We start from the raw sequence: 17,977 nt of genomic DNA, 5'->3' as shown, positions 1-17,977 counted from the left end.
CTAACTCTCGAAATACCTTCTTTAGGACAAGTCAGTAACTGTATTCTGCTCCAAAGAAGTGGAAAGTTTCTGTGGATTTTAAAGTGTGTGGTGAAATGTACAAAAGATATTAGCAGTCGTAGCTTGAGCGTCCACTCCAGCAAATCATTGCACCTATTGATAATATCGTTGCACCTACTGGTCAAAAATAAAAACTGCAGCAAAGGCTTAAAGAGGTCCATTGGGGAAGGACCCTCGCTGCCCTATACCAGGCTTTAGGTCTATTTTGTTGTGTTGAGATAGAGATTTGCAAACACCTAGCAACCAGGTTAATTATATTAGCTCTTACGTGTGCTTCAATTGTGAGGGGTGAGCAGTGAAGATTCAACTCTTGTAGTGAATTTAATAGAAGGAAGTTACATCATAATTAGTTTAAAATGTTTTGCAAAATATTGCCAACTTTCAACTGTCTATTATGAGGTTACTGGAAACAGTATAATAGCTAGACACTTGTTTATAGCATATAGTATATAGTAAAGTTGTGTACCATGCTAGACTCTCCAGGTTATTTAGTTCGAATCCGTCAATATTTCCAGAAACCAGTGCCCTGGGCAGAGGGTGTGAGCCTGAGACTATGAACTAGCAAACAAGATAAACAGCTCCAAACACAGCCCCAAATAAACAAGATTGAACTCACGCCCTTAGTGTGTTTCGAGATCAAAGAAATATCCAGACATTGAGCGTCTTCTCATCAGGCGCCGAATTAAGTCATCTGTCACCAATCTGCAATCCACTCTCATGCAACTGAAAGCATTCTTGCCCTAACAAAGTACTATAAACATCCTACCACAGTAAAATAACAGATGGGAATAAGGCCACACTCTTCCGACTGCAAGCATCTGATCAAAACATTGTGGGATATTTAGGAACAGCTAAAATTGTGTCTGAGACAGAAATGGCGGAGTTGGTTACTTCGGTTGCACAAATGCCCAACCTGTTGCTCTCGCATGGAATCTTAGAGTTTACATATTTACAACAACGGGCAACCGAACAGCACATGGTAGAGAGAACTGCTCGGAGCTGTTCTAGTTTTTGATCTGCTTCAAAGAACTTTGCCTGTAAATACGCTCTGGACGTCCTATAACCTGGAACAGATCGCATCCACATTCTATCAGACTTATTGCAAAAAAAAAAAAAATATATATATATATATATATATATATATATATATATATATATATATATATATATATATATATATATATATATATATATATATATATATATATTTTATATTTTTATGACTAAATTATTTGGACACTTATGTACCATTTGTGCTTCTTCTTCAAACTGTTACCACAAAATTGTAGACGCCTTGTGTGAGATCCATGAGCATATACTTTCCATGGGTTGGAGTGAAAGATCTGGAGTGGCCTGCTATAGAGCGCTGACCTCAATCTTAGGAACTGGCAACCTTAGGAACTGGCAACCTTAGGTTCTGACTGCACCCCAGGCCTCCTCATGTACATCAATACCTGACTTTACTGCCACCCTTGTGTGTGTAAATGAGCACAAAACTCTACAATACACACTCCACAATGTAATGTTACATCTTCCCCGAGGACTGGAGATTATTTTACAGTGGAATGAGATGTTAAAAAATCGCATATGAATATTATGGTCAGGTTTCCACAAACTTTTGTTCATATAGTGTGCATTTTAAAAAGCTGCATGTCATCACTGAGCATGATCAAGCATGCCAAACAAATGTATACATTTACATGCAAGGTATGGCATTTAGGGTTTACGTTGCCGTAGAAACGAAAAGCATGTCAAAGCTGTTATTTTTTAGTCACCGTTTTTGTGTCTCAGTGTTGCTTCGAAATAAATACATATTAGCAGATTAGTAGATTAAACAAGTCAATATTAGTCACCTGAGTTGAGGCCATTGGGACACTCCACTGGTGAGCTCTCTGGGCCGAGATGGGCACCATCTGGAGGCTGAGGCGAGCTGGCACCGGGGCTACGGTCCTCCTCCCACATCTGCTCTGGAGCTGAGAGCCAAGAGACCAGAATCTATCCTGCATGCACAAGACAGCCAAGAACATGGTTCACGAGAGACCTTGCCAACACAAGCCCTCCTTGTGTTTGGCATTTTAGGCAATCCAACACACAGGGCTGGAAATTTCCCCTATGTACAGTATCGGTTGCACGCAAAAAACTATGGGCACAAGCGGGCATAATCTGAGCCATAATCTGAGTCGTGCACAAATTAGATTTTTTTTTCCACGTTTGATCACTTTTTCTTTTCTAATGATTTTATGTACCATGGATTTGCACTTCATTTGTTAGTTATTTGCAGTAGACACATCCTCAGAGAGATAATATTAAGAAGAAGGTTGAAGTTTGTGTTAATATTCGTATCTTTGATGACATGAGTAAATCCAAACACAACCTCAAGTTCTATGAGATTTAATACAAATGCATTTATAAATGATACCAAATTCAACTACTGTATGGTACATTTCTTATGAGATATCAAACATTTCAGGGTGATCATTACAAGTTCTGAAAAGAATAGAAAAATTGAATCTATGAACGGAAAGCAGCCTGTTGAAGGAAAAGAAAGCAAGGAAGTATTTGATCCCCAGTTTCTATTCATCTTACTCTCCAGCAAGTCCAAACAAGTTCTTCAAATTCAAGCCTTACCTTTAAATCCAGCTGTTTCAGGAACTCATATTCTTCCTCTGCACTGATTTTAAGCGCACCTCAAAAGCGCAAGAGGAGGAAGAAGAAGAAGGAGAAGAAGAAGAAGGAAAAGTGCCGTTTGCGAGGTGAAAAGTCGCGTCCTCGTCATGTTCTACCCAAAAAAAAAACTTTTTTTCCTTCTCTGAACTGCCCTTAATGACAGTCTGCACCACACAGCGCTCAACCTTCACCAAACTTCTCCCGAGACTTGACAGCTGCAAACTTCCCTAAAATATAAAGTTGTTTCCAGCAAACGCTACAAAAACAAGCAAACAAACAAAACCAGTCTCATCCTCGGATGATCCTCGGGAGGTTGAACACGCTGCGTTGTTTTGCGTGTCTGCACGATTTCTGAACTTGAAGACTTTCAAACGGAGATATACACATACACGCAGGCGCGCGCACACGCACGGGTGCGCGCGCGCGTGCACCCACACGCTAACACGCACGCACACAGACACCGAAAGTTTTTAATTGGTATAATAAAGGGGAAAAGCTACTGTTGTCTATCCCGAATAAATAAAAAACAAACAAATAAATAAATACAACAATAACAACTACTAATAATAATAATTATTATTATTATTCATAGTATTATCACTTTTTCATATTTAATTTTATTATTATTATTATTATTATTATTATTATTATTATTATTATTATTATTATTGTTATTATTATTGTTGTTGTTGTTGTTGTTTTTATTCAGTTCCCCCCCCCCATTGTGCCAAACTACCATTAATACTATTATTACTATCATTCATATACTATTTCTACTTCTGCTATTATTATTATTATTATTATTATTATTATTATTATTATTATTATTATTATTATTATTATTATTGCCATTATCATAATCATCATACCACTTAATCATTGTCATTAACTTTATTTATCCTGGTCACTGAGGATTCTGGGAAAAAAAAAAGTTATTCAATAATGAAATGTCAATCAATTTCACATACATTTTTGGATGATGGGAGGAAACCAGAGGTCCCTGAGGAAACCCATGTGAATGCAACGTGTAAAACATTGCACAGACAGTAACCTAAGCTCAGGATTGACCCTGTGACCCGAAATGATAACGATGGCATCCTTCAGACCTCATTGCCTCACTGTCTCTAGTCCAAGATATGAGAATATTTTATATAACAAGCCTATTTAAGCACCCTCTATATTACTTGGCACTTGGCTGTGCACAGACTTTTTTTTTAAAAACCCTGCAGCCTTGCAACCTCTAGTAATTTTTTTTTGTAATTGTATTTATTTTGTCACTCATTTCTATTGGGTTTGTTGTGTTATACAGAAATCAGTTGATCTCTTTTTTTGTCTTTAGTTCAGCAGATGAAAATCACATGTGCATTTGACATAATATGAAATGGCTGGTGTCTTGCGATACGTAAATCACTTTTAGCTGCTGTCAGCACTTTGTTTCCATCCAGGTGATTTTACGCATTCCAATTTATACTCATTCTGACAGCTTTAATCTTGAATTCCTTTTTTATATATATTTTTTTGTTTTTTACTACGATGGATATTTCCACCATCAATACCGAAAACAAATAATTTCTACATTATGTTTGCTGTATTCATAAAATACATATTGTAATGTCAAACGTGCATAAACCATAGCTTCACCCCCAACACCTAAATCTGCATGGTGCAAATTGTTTGGAAATCCTTCATATTAGTGAGATGGGCAAATCTTAGAGTTTTGATCAAGTCAGAAATGAGTAACGCTTTTCAATCATATGCTCTTGTTGCATATTCTTCCTCTTCTTGAGTTTTCTTTCGGTGTGCAAAAATTTACTGATGCAAACATTGTGCAAAACTTACCATACGTATGAACGTGTGTTTTTTTTTGTACAATGGACTGGCGTTTTATTTGTGGGTAAATGAGCAACTTGCACTCAGGATTATGACATGTTGCATTTCCATTTCTAATCTTCCAATGATTACACCATAGTGTTGGGCTTGCATGTTCATTTCTATTCAAATATATTCTTAGTGTCATAATTTCTTTCATGTATTTATTATTTATTATTTTTTCAGGAGCATATGTTTTTACACATATGATGAACATCACTGATATTTATTTTTGGAGCTGTGAAAGGCAGTTTTGCTATTATAGTAGAAAAAGTAAAACTGGCATTTTAGTTCCAATATGGAAATTTTTAGTACACCTGACTTTTCAAGCCATATGTGGTTCTCCTTCAAACTTTTACCACAAACTTGGAGACCCACAATTCTATAGAATGTTTTTTTAATAAAGTAGCATAAAATTGTCTCTTCACATGAACTAATTGACCCCAAACTGTTCCAGCATTACAGTGACCCTGTGCACAAACCCAGCTGCGTGAAAATATGGTTTACATGGGTTGGAGTAAAAGACCATGAGTGACCTGCTATAGAGCTCTGACCTGCAATAGGAACCCTGACTGCACTCCAGGCCTCCTCATTCTGCATCAGTACTCGATTTGACTAGTGCCCTTCTGGCTGAATGAGCACGTATCTCCACAAGCACACTCCAAAATCTAGTGGACCATCTTCCCAGAAGCGTGGAGGTTACTAAAAGAGCAAATAGAAACTGAATGTGAAGTTGGATATTCAAAAAGCACATACAAATCAGGTCAGGTGTCCACAAACGTTTGTCTATATAGTGTATTCATGTTGCCAGGATGAACTCTGGATCCACCACAACCCTCTGATAAATATAATGATTACTGAAGATGAATGATTAAATGAATAGGACAGTTTTACATATTCATATATAACATTTACTCGTTATAATTTACTTCATTAATGACTATTTGTCAGGATCACTTGTCTTGAATTAGAGGAAAAACAAACAAAAAAAAACAATAAAAAAAATAAGCAATATAACGCCCACCATAGTGCATGCCAAATGCATTTTCCTGCTGTGTTTACAGTTATTATTACAGTTCTGTAGGAGTTTAACACGCTGTTCCACCGAGGCAGTGGGATGCATATTCCTCCCCGTAGGCACAGTTTTGATGAAATAATATGACCCAGACCAGATCTAACAGTGCCTGGACAACTACCAACACTTTTATTAGTGTTATCTGCTTAATAAAGAAAAGCTTCAAGCAGCCTATTTACAGTATGAACCTATGGGTAGCTGGCAGATTAAAGCGTGCAACGTGTAAGTTCATGTTTTGTCTACAGACACCTAGGAGTTTTTCTGTTCCTTGGAAATTGGCAGGTCGAAGATAAGCAACGGAAGCCTTCCATTGGGGAAATTAAAGGGCGAAGTTAAAGTGAATCTTGTTTTTGTTCAAAACGGTGTTATGATCAAGCCCGGCTAGTGTAAGATGTTGTAGGGTTAGCAGGGATAAGACCTACTTCTTCCTCACGGAGAGAAAAATGAAACAAAGTAAATAAGCCTTCTGGCATTTACAGTGTATTATAACTGGTGGGACCCTTTTTTACTTTTGTTAAACCAAAGAACGAGCTTTTGAAAGTAAGATGCTGAGAATGGTATGAAGCAGATTTCTGTCTACATTTTTGGGGCCCATTTATTTAAGCCTGCTTTGCCCTGACGCACACGTAATATGTCATCATTGGTTATTGAGAAGATGCACAAGGGCAGTTGTAAGAAACATTGAATGAGGTCTTTGCTCGATCGGTTATTTTCCAAAAAGCTTTTGGAGGAGAATCAACAACGGCATAGACTAAGCAAGCATTGTCCATTCGAAGTACAATTACACAACAGTGACACAACTCGGACAAATATTCAGCCCAAACGGTGCTGCCGATCTGTCTTTGAACATTTGTGTGTCTATGTCTATTTATGCCTTTACTGAGACCCCATGCTGTAAAGCTCAATCTCACTGATGAACCGCAGACATGGAATTTGTTGCAGTAGCATCCAATATAAACAGCATGTGATAAAGAAGTCTATAAGCGCTTGCGATTGATAGAAAAAGTAAAGGAGACAGATACTATAGCTGGATGAACCAATAGCGTTATGAGTAGCCTGAAGAGAAAGGCGCTTTATGAGGATGATAAGATGAAAGGCGGAGCATGTTCGTGTCCGAAGAGAACCGCAAAACATACCACAGATATCTAGCCGGACTTTTCCGAAGGTGTTATTTTTACCTTTTGATGCTGATTGTTTTCAGTGGCTCTGAGCAGTTTGGAACGGCTCAAGAGTAAGTAAAAGGGAAGTGGACGAAAATGTGGTTCCAATCATTTACAAAGATGCTTTTGTTCTCCCGTTTTTACAGGGTCCTACACGAGCCAGCGATCCAGGCCAGTCCTGGTCTGTCAGAGACTTCTTAATTAGACTCATTAGAGTGGTCATGAGTGCAAGGCGAATTGTGCAGAAGAGTCTGGGACAAGATGTGAACGGTGTGTGTTTCGCACTGGTTTAATAGTCATTACACAAACAGCCTAGAGTCTGGGGTGGATGGTCAGTCTTGCAGGAGCGCAGTCAGAAAGAGGCATGTTTACATCATCATATTAATTGTGAATTCATGGCACATCATTTTATTTGCTGTGTAATGTTATGCTTGTCTTTTTATTGGTTTTTATCCACCAAATGTTTAAATATATGAAACGGCATATTTATGAAACACAGTAATCACACTGAACAGTTATATCTGCTATTTATTTATTTATTTTATTTTTTTTAGCAACTCCTTCTCAGAAAAACCTTTTTCTTTTTCAGGTTTTGAAGCCATGCATATTTGACACACGCCAAGATTGAAGGAAAGAACCCGATATCAAGTCTTAGCAGGTTGCAAAAACACTCCACGCCCTGTCTGTGTGTCAGCATGAGATTTTCTCAGGAGTGTGAACGGACTCTGGCTGGGCCTCTCCTGCTCTGTTTTTTTCCCCTTCCTTCCTTTTGGTTTTTTTTCCTCCCCTTTTGCACTTTTGACTGGTTTATTTACCCCTCCTGGTGGACGAAGCCTGAAACACAGCAAATCCAACAGAGGGCACGGGGGCAGTTAGGATTTGTGTAGCATTCGATGACATTCTGGACTGGGACACATAAGAGGATCTGAGCAGAAGACGCACTAAATGCAAATACTTGAAAAAAAAAATGCTTTTTTTTTTTTTACTTTTAGTTGTTCTCTAGTGTTCTAGTTGGAGTTTCATTCCTTTTCATAGTTGTTTGTTCGGTTGCTTATTTATTTATTTATTATTAATTTTTATTCAAAATTGTTTGAAATATTAATATGTATATTTTGTTGCATTTTATTCTGAAGCTAAAATGTCATTTTTTAAAATTTTTATATGCATTTTAAAATATATTTCATGCAAAATGCATCTTAATCATTTGTAATTGTTCTCCATTTTTTGATTCAGTGTTAATGAATTTAAATAATTCCTATTTTTACACACACTATATACACAATAGAATGCCTTTTTCCAGACATATTTGGTTCTTCCAAACTTGCAAAGGTTGGAGACACACACCTTCGGGAACTGAAATTAAAAAGCTGACTGCACCACAGGCCTCCTTACCGTACAACAGTACCTGATTTCACTAATGGCTTTGTGTCTGAATGAGTACAAATCTCAACAATCAAACTCCAAAATCTGAAACATTTTAGAAGAGTGGACGTTTTTATAACAGCAAATGAGGATTAAAGGTGGAATGGGATGTTCAAAAGGAACATACAAACCCTATCGTTCAATGTTCACCAACTTTTTCTTTATATTATATATATTTTTCAATTATATTTATTATATATTATATTAATTCTATATATATCTGACCTAGCATTTTTAACATTTCATTTAATAACATTTTTGAAGCCTGACAGCTCGATTCATGCAGCACTAACAGTTTAACAACAACCATCATTTCTGTTCTTCACATGAAGGTCCGTGGGAACAACAGACAACTTGTAAAAAAATGGAGTTTGTGCATTAAAAAAAAAAAAAAAAAAAGAAACAAAGCAAATAACTATCATTACCTCGATCCTCTTAGACATAAGTGGCACTTGTAAACATTACCCTATTACTCTTATTTTTAAGGTGTTTCAGCCAGGCTTTGGACAGAATTCTCTCCAGATGTTTTTTTTTTTTTTTACCACAGAACATCGCCTGAAAGCTTATCAAAAGAACGTTTTTCCCCTTTCCCCTTCCCCACTTCCTCATCCAGCAGTCAGTTGAGATCCCATATAGCTGTATAGCAAGTGCTGTGTAAGACAGCTTCAGGGATTTTAGTGTAAGCAAATGAGACCCAATCATTTGTTCATGCCAAACTCGATATGACTAAGTGTCACATCTGATGCTTATTTTCTTCCCCCTCCTCCTTTTGTCTGCTGATAATCAAGAACACATTTTTTCAATTTATTTTTTCTGGACATAATACAGCTGTGCAGAAAGACAGATGCGAGACATAGTAAGAACTTTTGCCACATGTTTATCTCGAAAAATCCATCAACCTGAATTGAGCCTAAAATGCCTCAACCACATCTGCAAATGAGGACACGCACTGGACACGACTGGACAGTGTAATAAGTATTTTATTGCATTTTATAATGCCATTGTCAATAATTAGTACAGATTACATGCAACTAGAACTACTGTACAGTTTTTTTATTGTCTGCATGGGCAGACACAAGAAGATTCAGGTTACAAATACACAGATATACGTGGGTTTTTTTTTTTTTTTTTTTATACAGCATGAAGAAAAACGGCAGTGACTGGCATAAACACGGTCACCCCAGGGTTAAAAACAATAATGGTGGCTGGCTAGTTGCCTTTTTTATTCTTTTTTTTTTTTTTTTCAATACCATCTCAGAACCACCATGTGTTCTTTGCCCCTAAAAGTTTTCATCCCGAAAGTTTCGAACGAAAATAAAAGCAAAAGTAAACAAAAAAAATAGATATTTATACTAAACTAAGTACATAGAAATCACTGCTGATAAAAAATAAAATAAAAAATGTACACACATTCTTAAGATGCAAATGAAATGAGAGCTAGAGTGGTAGATTCGTTCGCTTGGCCATCAAAAAAAAGAGGAAAAAAATTAAAATAAAAAAAGTTAATACCGCCAGGCAAAGCTCCTCGGCAAGGATCCGTTTCCTGGATAACGTCACATTAAAGCTGTCAATCACACAGAAATGGAGCTCAGACAGCTCAATAGATATAAGGGTTTTTTTTTCTTCTTTTTTTTAAAAAGGAGGATTTCTCAGGCATGAAGGAAAAAAATAAAAAAAGTCATTCAGTGAAATCTTGTTTGGTCTTCCATAATGGAGATTTCGAACCAATGAGCAAGAAGGAATTCGATAAGATCGTTTATAACCATCAACAGATCTGATTCCGAAAAGTACAGGTGTACAGCAGAAATCGTGGTCCCATTCCAGAAAAAGGAAAAATGCAAAAAAAAGAAAAATAAAAAAGATGAAAAGAATTGTTGATTGTGTGATAAAAAAAAATAGAAGAAAAAAAAAGACAACACATCAGCGTATTTATCATTACGAAGCCATTAACGCCAATTAAGATAACGAGAGCCTTTGCTGCGCAGTCCACTGGGCTCTGAGCCAACGTGACGGATAAAAACGGACTCGCTGTGACATTGGAAAGAAAAAAACAAAAGAAAAAAACAATCACCACCATTGCCAAGTGAACGACAGCTTCGAGACGTTTCTGCAAACTACGTACAGGAATGATTTGGTTTAAAGGGAGTCTGTACAAATACATCTATTGGCACCTAAATAGGACCAACAAACACCTCCAAGAAGTTTTATATATATATATATATATATATATTTATATATTTTAAAGCAAGATAGGGCTACATATTTTTTGTCTTCTTCAGGTTTTGTATTTTCCTCTTTCTCCTTTGTTTGAGGTTTTGGTCCTGTCCTTTGAAGAAAAAAAAAAAAAAAAAAAAAAAAAAAAAGTCCTTCTGAGGTATCATTGCAACAATGAATGAAACGTATTTTTTTTGGTTTGTTTTGTCACGTTTTTTTTTTTTTTCCTTAAAAATGCATAAACGCAATACAGAGACGAAAAAAAAGAAAAGAAAAAGTATCAAAATAGACCTAACTAAGATAAATATACAAACTGGTGTGTGTGTGTGTGTGTGTGTGTTTATTGATTTTATTTTATTTTTTTTAGCTAAAGCACTTAACCTAATTTTTTGTCATCTTTAAATCTTTTTTTTTTCTTTTCTTTTGAGATACACTTTTTAAAAAAGCATCATCCCAGATGTTTTGTAAAGAAAAAAAAAAATAACGAAGGAGTGAAAATAAGGATACCTGCAGCACATAATATGATAAATACATACAGCGTCAGCAATACAGTATAGGAAGTTTCACAATAGCTAAAAGGATGTAAGAAATGAAGTCTTTCCAAAACAAAGTAAAAAAAAGGCAGAAAAAAATACATATAAAGGTGAGATAAAAGAAAACGTGTGTGTTACAGAGAGCGAGAGAGAGAGCGAGAGAGAGAGAGAGAGAGAGAGAGACATAAATCCCCTTGAGAGCAAAGCCAAGCTGTAATATACAATAATACATCATTACAACAAGATGAAAAAAAAATAATAATAATCATGTGATCGCTAATACCACTGAGGTTCATCAGTCTACATCTCAATAAACAATTTTTGTTTACAGGTGTGTACCTTAAAGCATGTTCTTCTTTTCCCCATTACAATGCAGCAGTTCCTTATTACTGAGAGATTCAGCACTGTTCCTGTTCTAGTCATCTGGTGGACGTTTCCGTTTTTATTATTATTATATATTTATAATATATATCTTTGGGCTATTTTGGTTTCGCCAGCGCTTTTTTGGTTCGCCGGTTTCTTTGCAGCTCGTCTTTTGAATGATCTACAGGATAAAAAAAAATAAAATAATAATAATAAACATTTTAAAAAGTCACTCACTGTGTACAGTGAAACTGAGACGCTCCGTGCGGGTGCTATTTTTAATGTTATTTTCCCCCAGACCTTGAACCCGCCACGCCACGCTTTGCATTAATTGGAAAGCCGGAGGAATAGGATGAGGATGAGGAGGAGTGTTTGAACGAGAGAAGACCCGCGTTAATGCATTCTGCCCATCATCATTTCTGACGCTGGCCCATTGAGCGCACTCTAATGACCGGCCGCCTCATTGGTTTAAAGCGGGGCCTGGCCTCCTCGTTACGCATGCAGAATTAGAGCGCGCAATTAATGCCTCGTCGCCTCAGACCTGTACACACACACACACACACACACACACACACACACACACACACACACACACACTATGCTAATAGATCACTTAAAGATGGTGGACGCACAATTTGGATCTTTTTTTCCCCTCTTTTCATCATTTAATGCTTCGCACTTAACACGACTCAGCAGTTTTTTCTAAGGGGAGAGGTAGTCATTACTATTTATTTTTGCCTTCACTTTCTCAGCATGGTGTGCATCTGTTGTGTGTGTGTGTGTGTGTGTGTGTGTGTGTGTGTGTGTCTGTGTTGCGTTGTGGGCTTTTCGTTCATGCAAATGAATTCAGGACGCCAGCTTTTAGTTCAGCATATTTTGGTGTTTTTTTTTTTTTTAAAGGATGGCACGACGGCGTAAAGAACCGCAGATGGTGTTCATCGGGTATTTCTTTTGTGGACTGTTTCAATAAAAGGAGGTAGCAACATTTTTTTGGTTTTTATCGTTCATATCGTTCATTTTTTCGTTGTTGGTTTTTGTTTGTTTTGTTTATTTTATTTTTTTCAAAAATGAAACGAAATCTTTCTACAGCAGATGCAAAAATGACCACAGAAAAGAAAACAAGGGGGGAAAAAAATGTGTTTTTTATAAAACAAGAATTAAAATAAATAAAGTTCCTATTCGATCTGAAGTGTGCAAATCTTGGTGAAGCCGTTCCCTTAAATGTCCAATTTGTTTATTTCGGGGTTGTTTTTTTTTTTTGTTGTTTTTTTTACAATCGTTTTTTTTTTTTTTCGTTCTGTTACCCTTCAGAAAAATACGGCTGAAATTTTCAAAACAGTAATGTTTAATGGACTGTGCTGATAAAACCGCATCCAATGTGAACACAAGAACATGGTGGAAAATAAATGTTTTGTTGGGTAAAAAAAAAAAAACATCTAATAAAAAAGAGAACCCAAAAAACACGAGTATTTGTGTATTGAGCGTTTGTCGTTCAAGTGCCTTATGTCTGCAAATGTATTTATCTCTTAGACCTTGAGGCGTTTTTTTTTTAAAGGTTGTGTTCTTAACACTTTGCTGTTGCCTGAGCATGAGAGGGTAGAGTTTTATTTATTTATTTGATTTATTTTCCTTTCGTTAAGTGCTTTATCATCCAAGGAACCGACAGAGGCTTGACAATACTGCTTTTTTCCCTGTCTTTCTTTTTTTTGGCCTGACATCACATAGGATTCACTCGTCCATTTTCCATACTGTTATTGAAACAAGCTTTTTTTTATTTATTTATTTTTTATACGCTTTCATTTTGTACCAGCAAATTTCTCTCTCTCTCTTTTTACTTTGTTTTTTATTTTTTTTGCATCTCACACTTTGGTTTTTTGGAATGTTCTGCACTAGTCTTAAACAGGTTATTTAAACAATTAAAATAATAGATAATAATTTAAGGATTAAATGTTTTTTTTTTTCCTTTTTTTAAAAAGAAAAGAAAAAAAAAAGGAGGGTATTTGGTTTACTACAAATCTCTTTGGTAACCTGTAACGAAAATAAATTGGGAGGAAAAAAGAGAAAAAAAAAAAAAAAAACTTTTTTAAATTTAACATGGCACTGCTTTGAAAGTTTACGTGTTTGCTTGTTTTTGTTGTTTTTTTTCGGTAAAAGCTAAAAAAACAAACAAACAAAAAAAACAATAACAATAAAAACTCATGTCCTGACCAGACATATTTGGATGAGGATATCATTCATATATCTGGGTGATGGATCGATCTTTGACAGACAGATCTTTAGTCAGGCTACAGTACGAATCCCCGGAACGACGCGAGGGAACACCGTGGATTGAGGTATTCTCTGACCGAAAAAAAAAAAAAAAAAAAAAACGTTTTTCTTTTTAAACCGTGCTTTGTATTGTAGCTGAATTTTAAGAGGAATTGCTAAATGATAAATGCTTTATAAAATAAAATAATAATAATAAAAAAAAATTGTATCTGAGTGCCTGTAGGGATCTTTCAGGGAACCTGCTTTGATGGAGCCCATGTGCCTGGTGTTATAAACGTCTTTTGTGGTCCTCGTTTTTTTTTTTTTTTTTTTTTTTTTTTTTAAATCCGTTGCTACCTCGATGGTAAGTGCTCTTCTCAATATATCCTTAAGTAATTCTGGGCATTATGGGTAACAGAAGGATAATTGATTATCCCCTCCAAAATCCAGCCCATTTGAAATGATAACATCAAAAAAAAAGAAAAAGAAAAAGAAAATCAACCTACAAATTCATAACTAATGTACACCACAATGTGATCCTATAAAAGTGGCAGAAGATGAAATAATGAATGAAATGCTTCAAAAGAGCATCACTTTTGACACTTTCCAATCAAGAGTCTTGTCTCTGAGCTTTGACGCCTCGTCGTGGCCGCCAGCGCTGACAGTTGGTCCTGGTTCCTTTTCCTGAAAAGAGGGAAATGATTTCATCTTTTTTTTTTTATTGGAAAAGCGAGCGCTGTTTGTTTTTTTTCCGCATTCAGATCCCAAAAAGTTAAGACTGCTCCAAGACTGGAAAACTGCTCCACCTCTCTTTTATACCAAGAGTTCACGAATCGAAGGTCAGGATTAAACCGAGGGAGTCAGTTGCTCTGGTCATGTTTTGATCTCTTGTTTTTTCCAAGTCCAGGATGAAACCGAGCTAAAGTTCGTTGTAATGGAATAGTTAGTAATGTTTTCCTTTGTCGTATGCGTGAACGTCATTCCGAGGAAAACCCCAGTTGCGGTTTTTAATCCCGAAGCAGTTCTCAAGCCAGGCGAGGGAAAAAAAGAAGTAAAAAAATAAACTAAAGCTGATAAGACCGGAGTAGAATGAGGCGCTTTAGGGGACTCATGGTGCGTTCAGCCGCCAGTCTGAGACGGAGCAGGAGATACGAACCGGCTGCACCGATCTCAGATACACGAGTGGTTTAGAACTTGTCTCTGGGACTTTAAAACATTGGAGAGGGAGACGTTAAGAAAAAGAAATGCTAAAAAGACAAAAAAAAAATGCAAGATGGACTGATTTGGTACACCCTGTTTTGGTTTCATGATGATGGGGGTTGTTTCTGTATCATCTCTCGTGTTTTTCTTTCCTCTTTGTGGTTATTTTGCGTAGAAAAGGAAAGGAAGGGGACTGCGAAATCCCGTCCCAACCTTTACTCCAGCTCCTCTGTGGGAAGCTCTTCCTCCATGTCACGCTCGTCACCGGGCATGCTCAGGTTCTGAGTGACAGACGCAATGAGGGACATTGGCCGACTGTCCTCCTCAAGCTCTGCGGGTTCCTCCTTCACGTGGATCTGGTGTCTGAAACACGCGCACACAAATTTAATATCACTAGCCATGTTATATACGTTTAGCTGCAAGTCGTACGAGGTAATCAATTCTAGAAAGGTATAAAACACTGTTTTACTCATCGAAAACAAAAAAAACAGGACATTGCATTTTTAGATTTTTCTGTAATAGGACAACCTGTCTTTTTTTATCGTATTGAGAAAAAAAAAAAATCAAAAAAATTTAAATAAATGAAAAACTGTTAACGGCTGCTACAGAAAACACGAATTATTATGTACTATAAACGGATTGTAGCTACAAACGTTTTAAAAAACGCTTGTAATAGAGAAAATCGCGATTGTTGGCTAATTTCTGTGGTAAAAAATTATTTAAACTTTCATGCTGTAAAAGAGGACAATATTCTTGATGTCATTTGTGCATTATTTTCCAATTTCCGCACTCGTTTTGTTCAATTCCTTCCATAGCTTGAGCCGTTTTGAGGCCTTCCCATTTTACAGCAATACACTCATTGCTATTTTTTTGGACGGCAATGCCATCGCCTCGATGCAATTGTTACTGACATAAACAGCATTGATAGAAATTCATCTACCGCCTCTGTTATTTGGATTACAGGGTGCAAAGATAAACCGGAGGTCATGGTGCAGGGACTTAAATCAGAGGTTTGCAAGGTGTGTAAACGTGTATGGATTGGCTTTTGCCCGTATGTTGTCCGATCTTACCCGTATTGTTGTGGAGACAAGCCGGGGCTACAGCTGCCGTTGCTGTTCACCTGTTCCACTGTGCTGCTCACATCATCATGACCCACGTGCAGCATGTTCAGGCTGGCTCCTGTGCTGTTATTTAGCAGCGTGGGGCTGTTCAGGAGGCTCAGACTGCTCTCGGCCAGCGCCGCCTGCACACACACACACACACACACACACACACACACACACACACACACACACACACATTAGTGATGTGCAGTAATAGTATAAAGTGCAGTGGGTGGAGATCTCACATACAGCGTTTGCTTACATGTTCATAGTCGAGCACTCGTGTGTGTGTGTGTGTGTGTGTGTGTGTGTGTGTGTGTGTGTGTGTGTGTGTGTGTGTGTGCCCGGACCAGCAGGCACAGTGAGGTCGTACAGGTCAGAGTAGGCACTGAGAGGATTTATAGCTGTATTAAAGCTATGAGGAGGTGGAGGCACGCTGTGATCAGGTAGTGACTTGCTGTACAGGAGCACACAGCTGGTCTGGTTTATGATGGATGCTCTGTACAGGCCTGAATATTTCCCCACATGAACTTATGTTCACATGCTTTTACCTCCAATGCTGCCTCTCAGTATACCCAAAGTCAAAAAGGAAATACATTATTTAAGCAGCTTAAATTTATTTATTTTTTTTGTCGTAAAAAAAAAAAGTTTTTTTTTTATTTGGGTTGAGATCGGATCACTTCATCGTGTTTTGTGGCGCTGACATTTCTTCCTGCTTTTATGTTCTTATTTATTAGATTTTTTTTTTTTCAACTAGGATTTTTTTGTTATTTCTTCCTTTTTTTTAATTTACATTTAACAAAAAAAAACAAAACATTTTTTATAGACATTTATGCATACGGTTTTTATTTTATTATTTTTGTGTCTCCTCTATGTTGTTTTTCTTTTCTTGTTCTTTTACTAATTATTATTATTTTTTACTGGTCACATGGTACTTTAACTTGATATGTATTGTCTCTTTTTCTTTAGATTTTAACTTTCTTTTTATAGTTTTTATTTACTTTTATTTGTGCTTTGTGGTATTTCTTTATAATCATGACGGTGATTAAAGTTATTATTATTACTATTATTATTATTATTAATAATTGTCTTCCATCCTCCTTTGTATCACATGCCAGTAGGTGTATCAGCAACAAAGCTTCCATCCACTGGGGGAAAAAGATTAAAGGTCACTTCTATGAATTTCTAACTATTAGATAATAGTAAAAAAAAAAGTTTGCTTGAGGATAAAAGTGTTCATTGACTATACACTAGTTGGTGGTTCTCTGTGTGGCACTACATGCCATAGTAAAGTCAATGATCATACTAAAGTCCAGGCTCTGTGCTGAACTGGAGCTGAGCGAGTGAAATCACCACTAGGGGTCCTCTGTCTTCCACACTGCACAGCGGATGGCTCGGCTTTACACAGCGGCTTCGCTCGCGCGTCCTTTCAAATCATTTCAATGCTCAGCTACACGGACGTTTCATGTTTGAAGGTGCTCACACACATTAGAGCCTTCCAGGATACTTACTTATGCTTTTGTCATCGTTATAATTATTATCATTTTAATACTATAATTGTTTTTATTAAAATACTATGATTTTTATTATATAAAATTTTACATATATATATATATATATATATATATATATATATATATATATATATATATATATATATAGTTCAAGTGAAGGAAAATTTAATCTATAACTATACAACAGTGTATCTCGAAATTTTAGGGAAGACTGTGAAATACAGAGTCCTATTATATGTAATAACTTGTTGAAATTCTAACGTGTAAAATACTGTAGATTAGTCCCTAGTTTACCAAATAAAAAAAGAGCTTAGCAGGATAAGGGAAGTGTAAAGTAATAGTTAGCAGAATTAAACACACACACACACACACACACACACACGCACACACATATTGACATTTTAATGCAGAGAGGAAAGGAGTTCTGGTCAGTGTCTCCCATTTTGGCACAGTGGTTTCAAGTCGATGTTGAGAACTTTATGTGCATTTCGTGCCAACCCAAATGGATAAGACTTGCCAAAATGCAGGGCCGGGAACAAGAGGGTGGGAA

General features: G+C 36.6%; 2 protein-coding genes across 9 annotated transcripts in view; both read right to left on the bottom strand.

Annotated features, from left to right (window-relative positions):
- Window positions 1–3,182, bottom strand: part of mdfi (MyoD family inhibitor) — a 47,528-nt gene extending 44,346 nt beyond the window's left edge. The window contains exons 1-2 of one of the 2 annotated variants that reach the window (XM_083534289.1): window positions 2,689–3,182; window positions 1,914–2,060 (exon numbers count right to left, since the gene is read on the bottom strand). In XM_083534289.1, coding sequence (XP_083390415.1) covers window positions 1,914–2,022 — 109 coding nt within the window. In that variant the 5' untranslated portion in view covers window positions 2,023–2,060; window positions 2,689–3,182. The remainder of the gene's footprint in view (window positions 1–1,913; window positions 2,061–2,688) is intronic. The other variant, XM_083534290.1, reaches the window with a different exon arrangement.
- A 6,033-nt stretch (window positions 3,183–9,215) lies between these two features.
- Window positions 9,216–17,977, bottom strand: part of foxp4 (forkhead box P4) — a 128,762-nt gene continuing 120,000 nt past the window's right edge. For 5 of the 7 annotated variants that reach the window (XM_083534118.1, XM_083534120.1, XM_083534119.1 and 2 more), the window contains 3 exons: window positions 15,881–16,053; window positions 11,937–15,173; window positions 9,216–11,904 (listed from right to left, as the gene is read on the bottom strand). In XM_083534118.1, coding sequence (XP_083390244.1) covers window positions 15,026–15,173; window positions 15,881–16,053 — 321 coding nt within the window. In that variant the 3' untranslated portion in view covers window positions 9,216–11,904; window positions 11,937–15,025. The remainder of the gene's footprint in view (window positions 11,905–11,936; window positions 15,174–15,880; window positions 16,054–17,977) is intronic. The other 2 variants (XM_083534116.1, XM_083534117.1) reach the window with 2 other exon arrangements.

This window comes from Silurus aristotelis, assembly GCF_946808225.1.
Source record: "Silurus aristotelis genome assembly, chromosome: 28".
NCBI classification, from domain to species: domain Eukaryota; kingdom Metazoa; phylum Chordata; class Actinopteri; order Siluriformes; family Siluridae; genus Silurus; species Silurus aristotelis.
The sequence above is the reverse complement of the archived record's forward strand: the minus strand, read 5'-3'. Positions and strand labels throughout refer to the sequence as shown.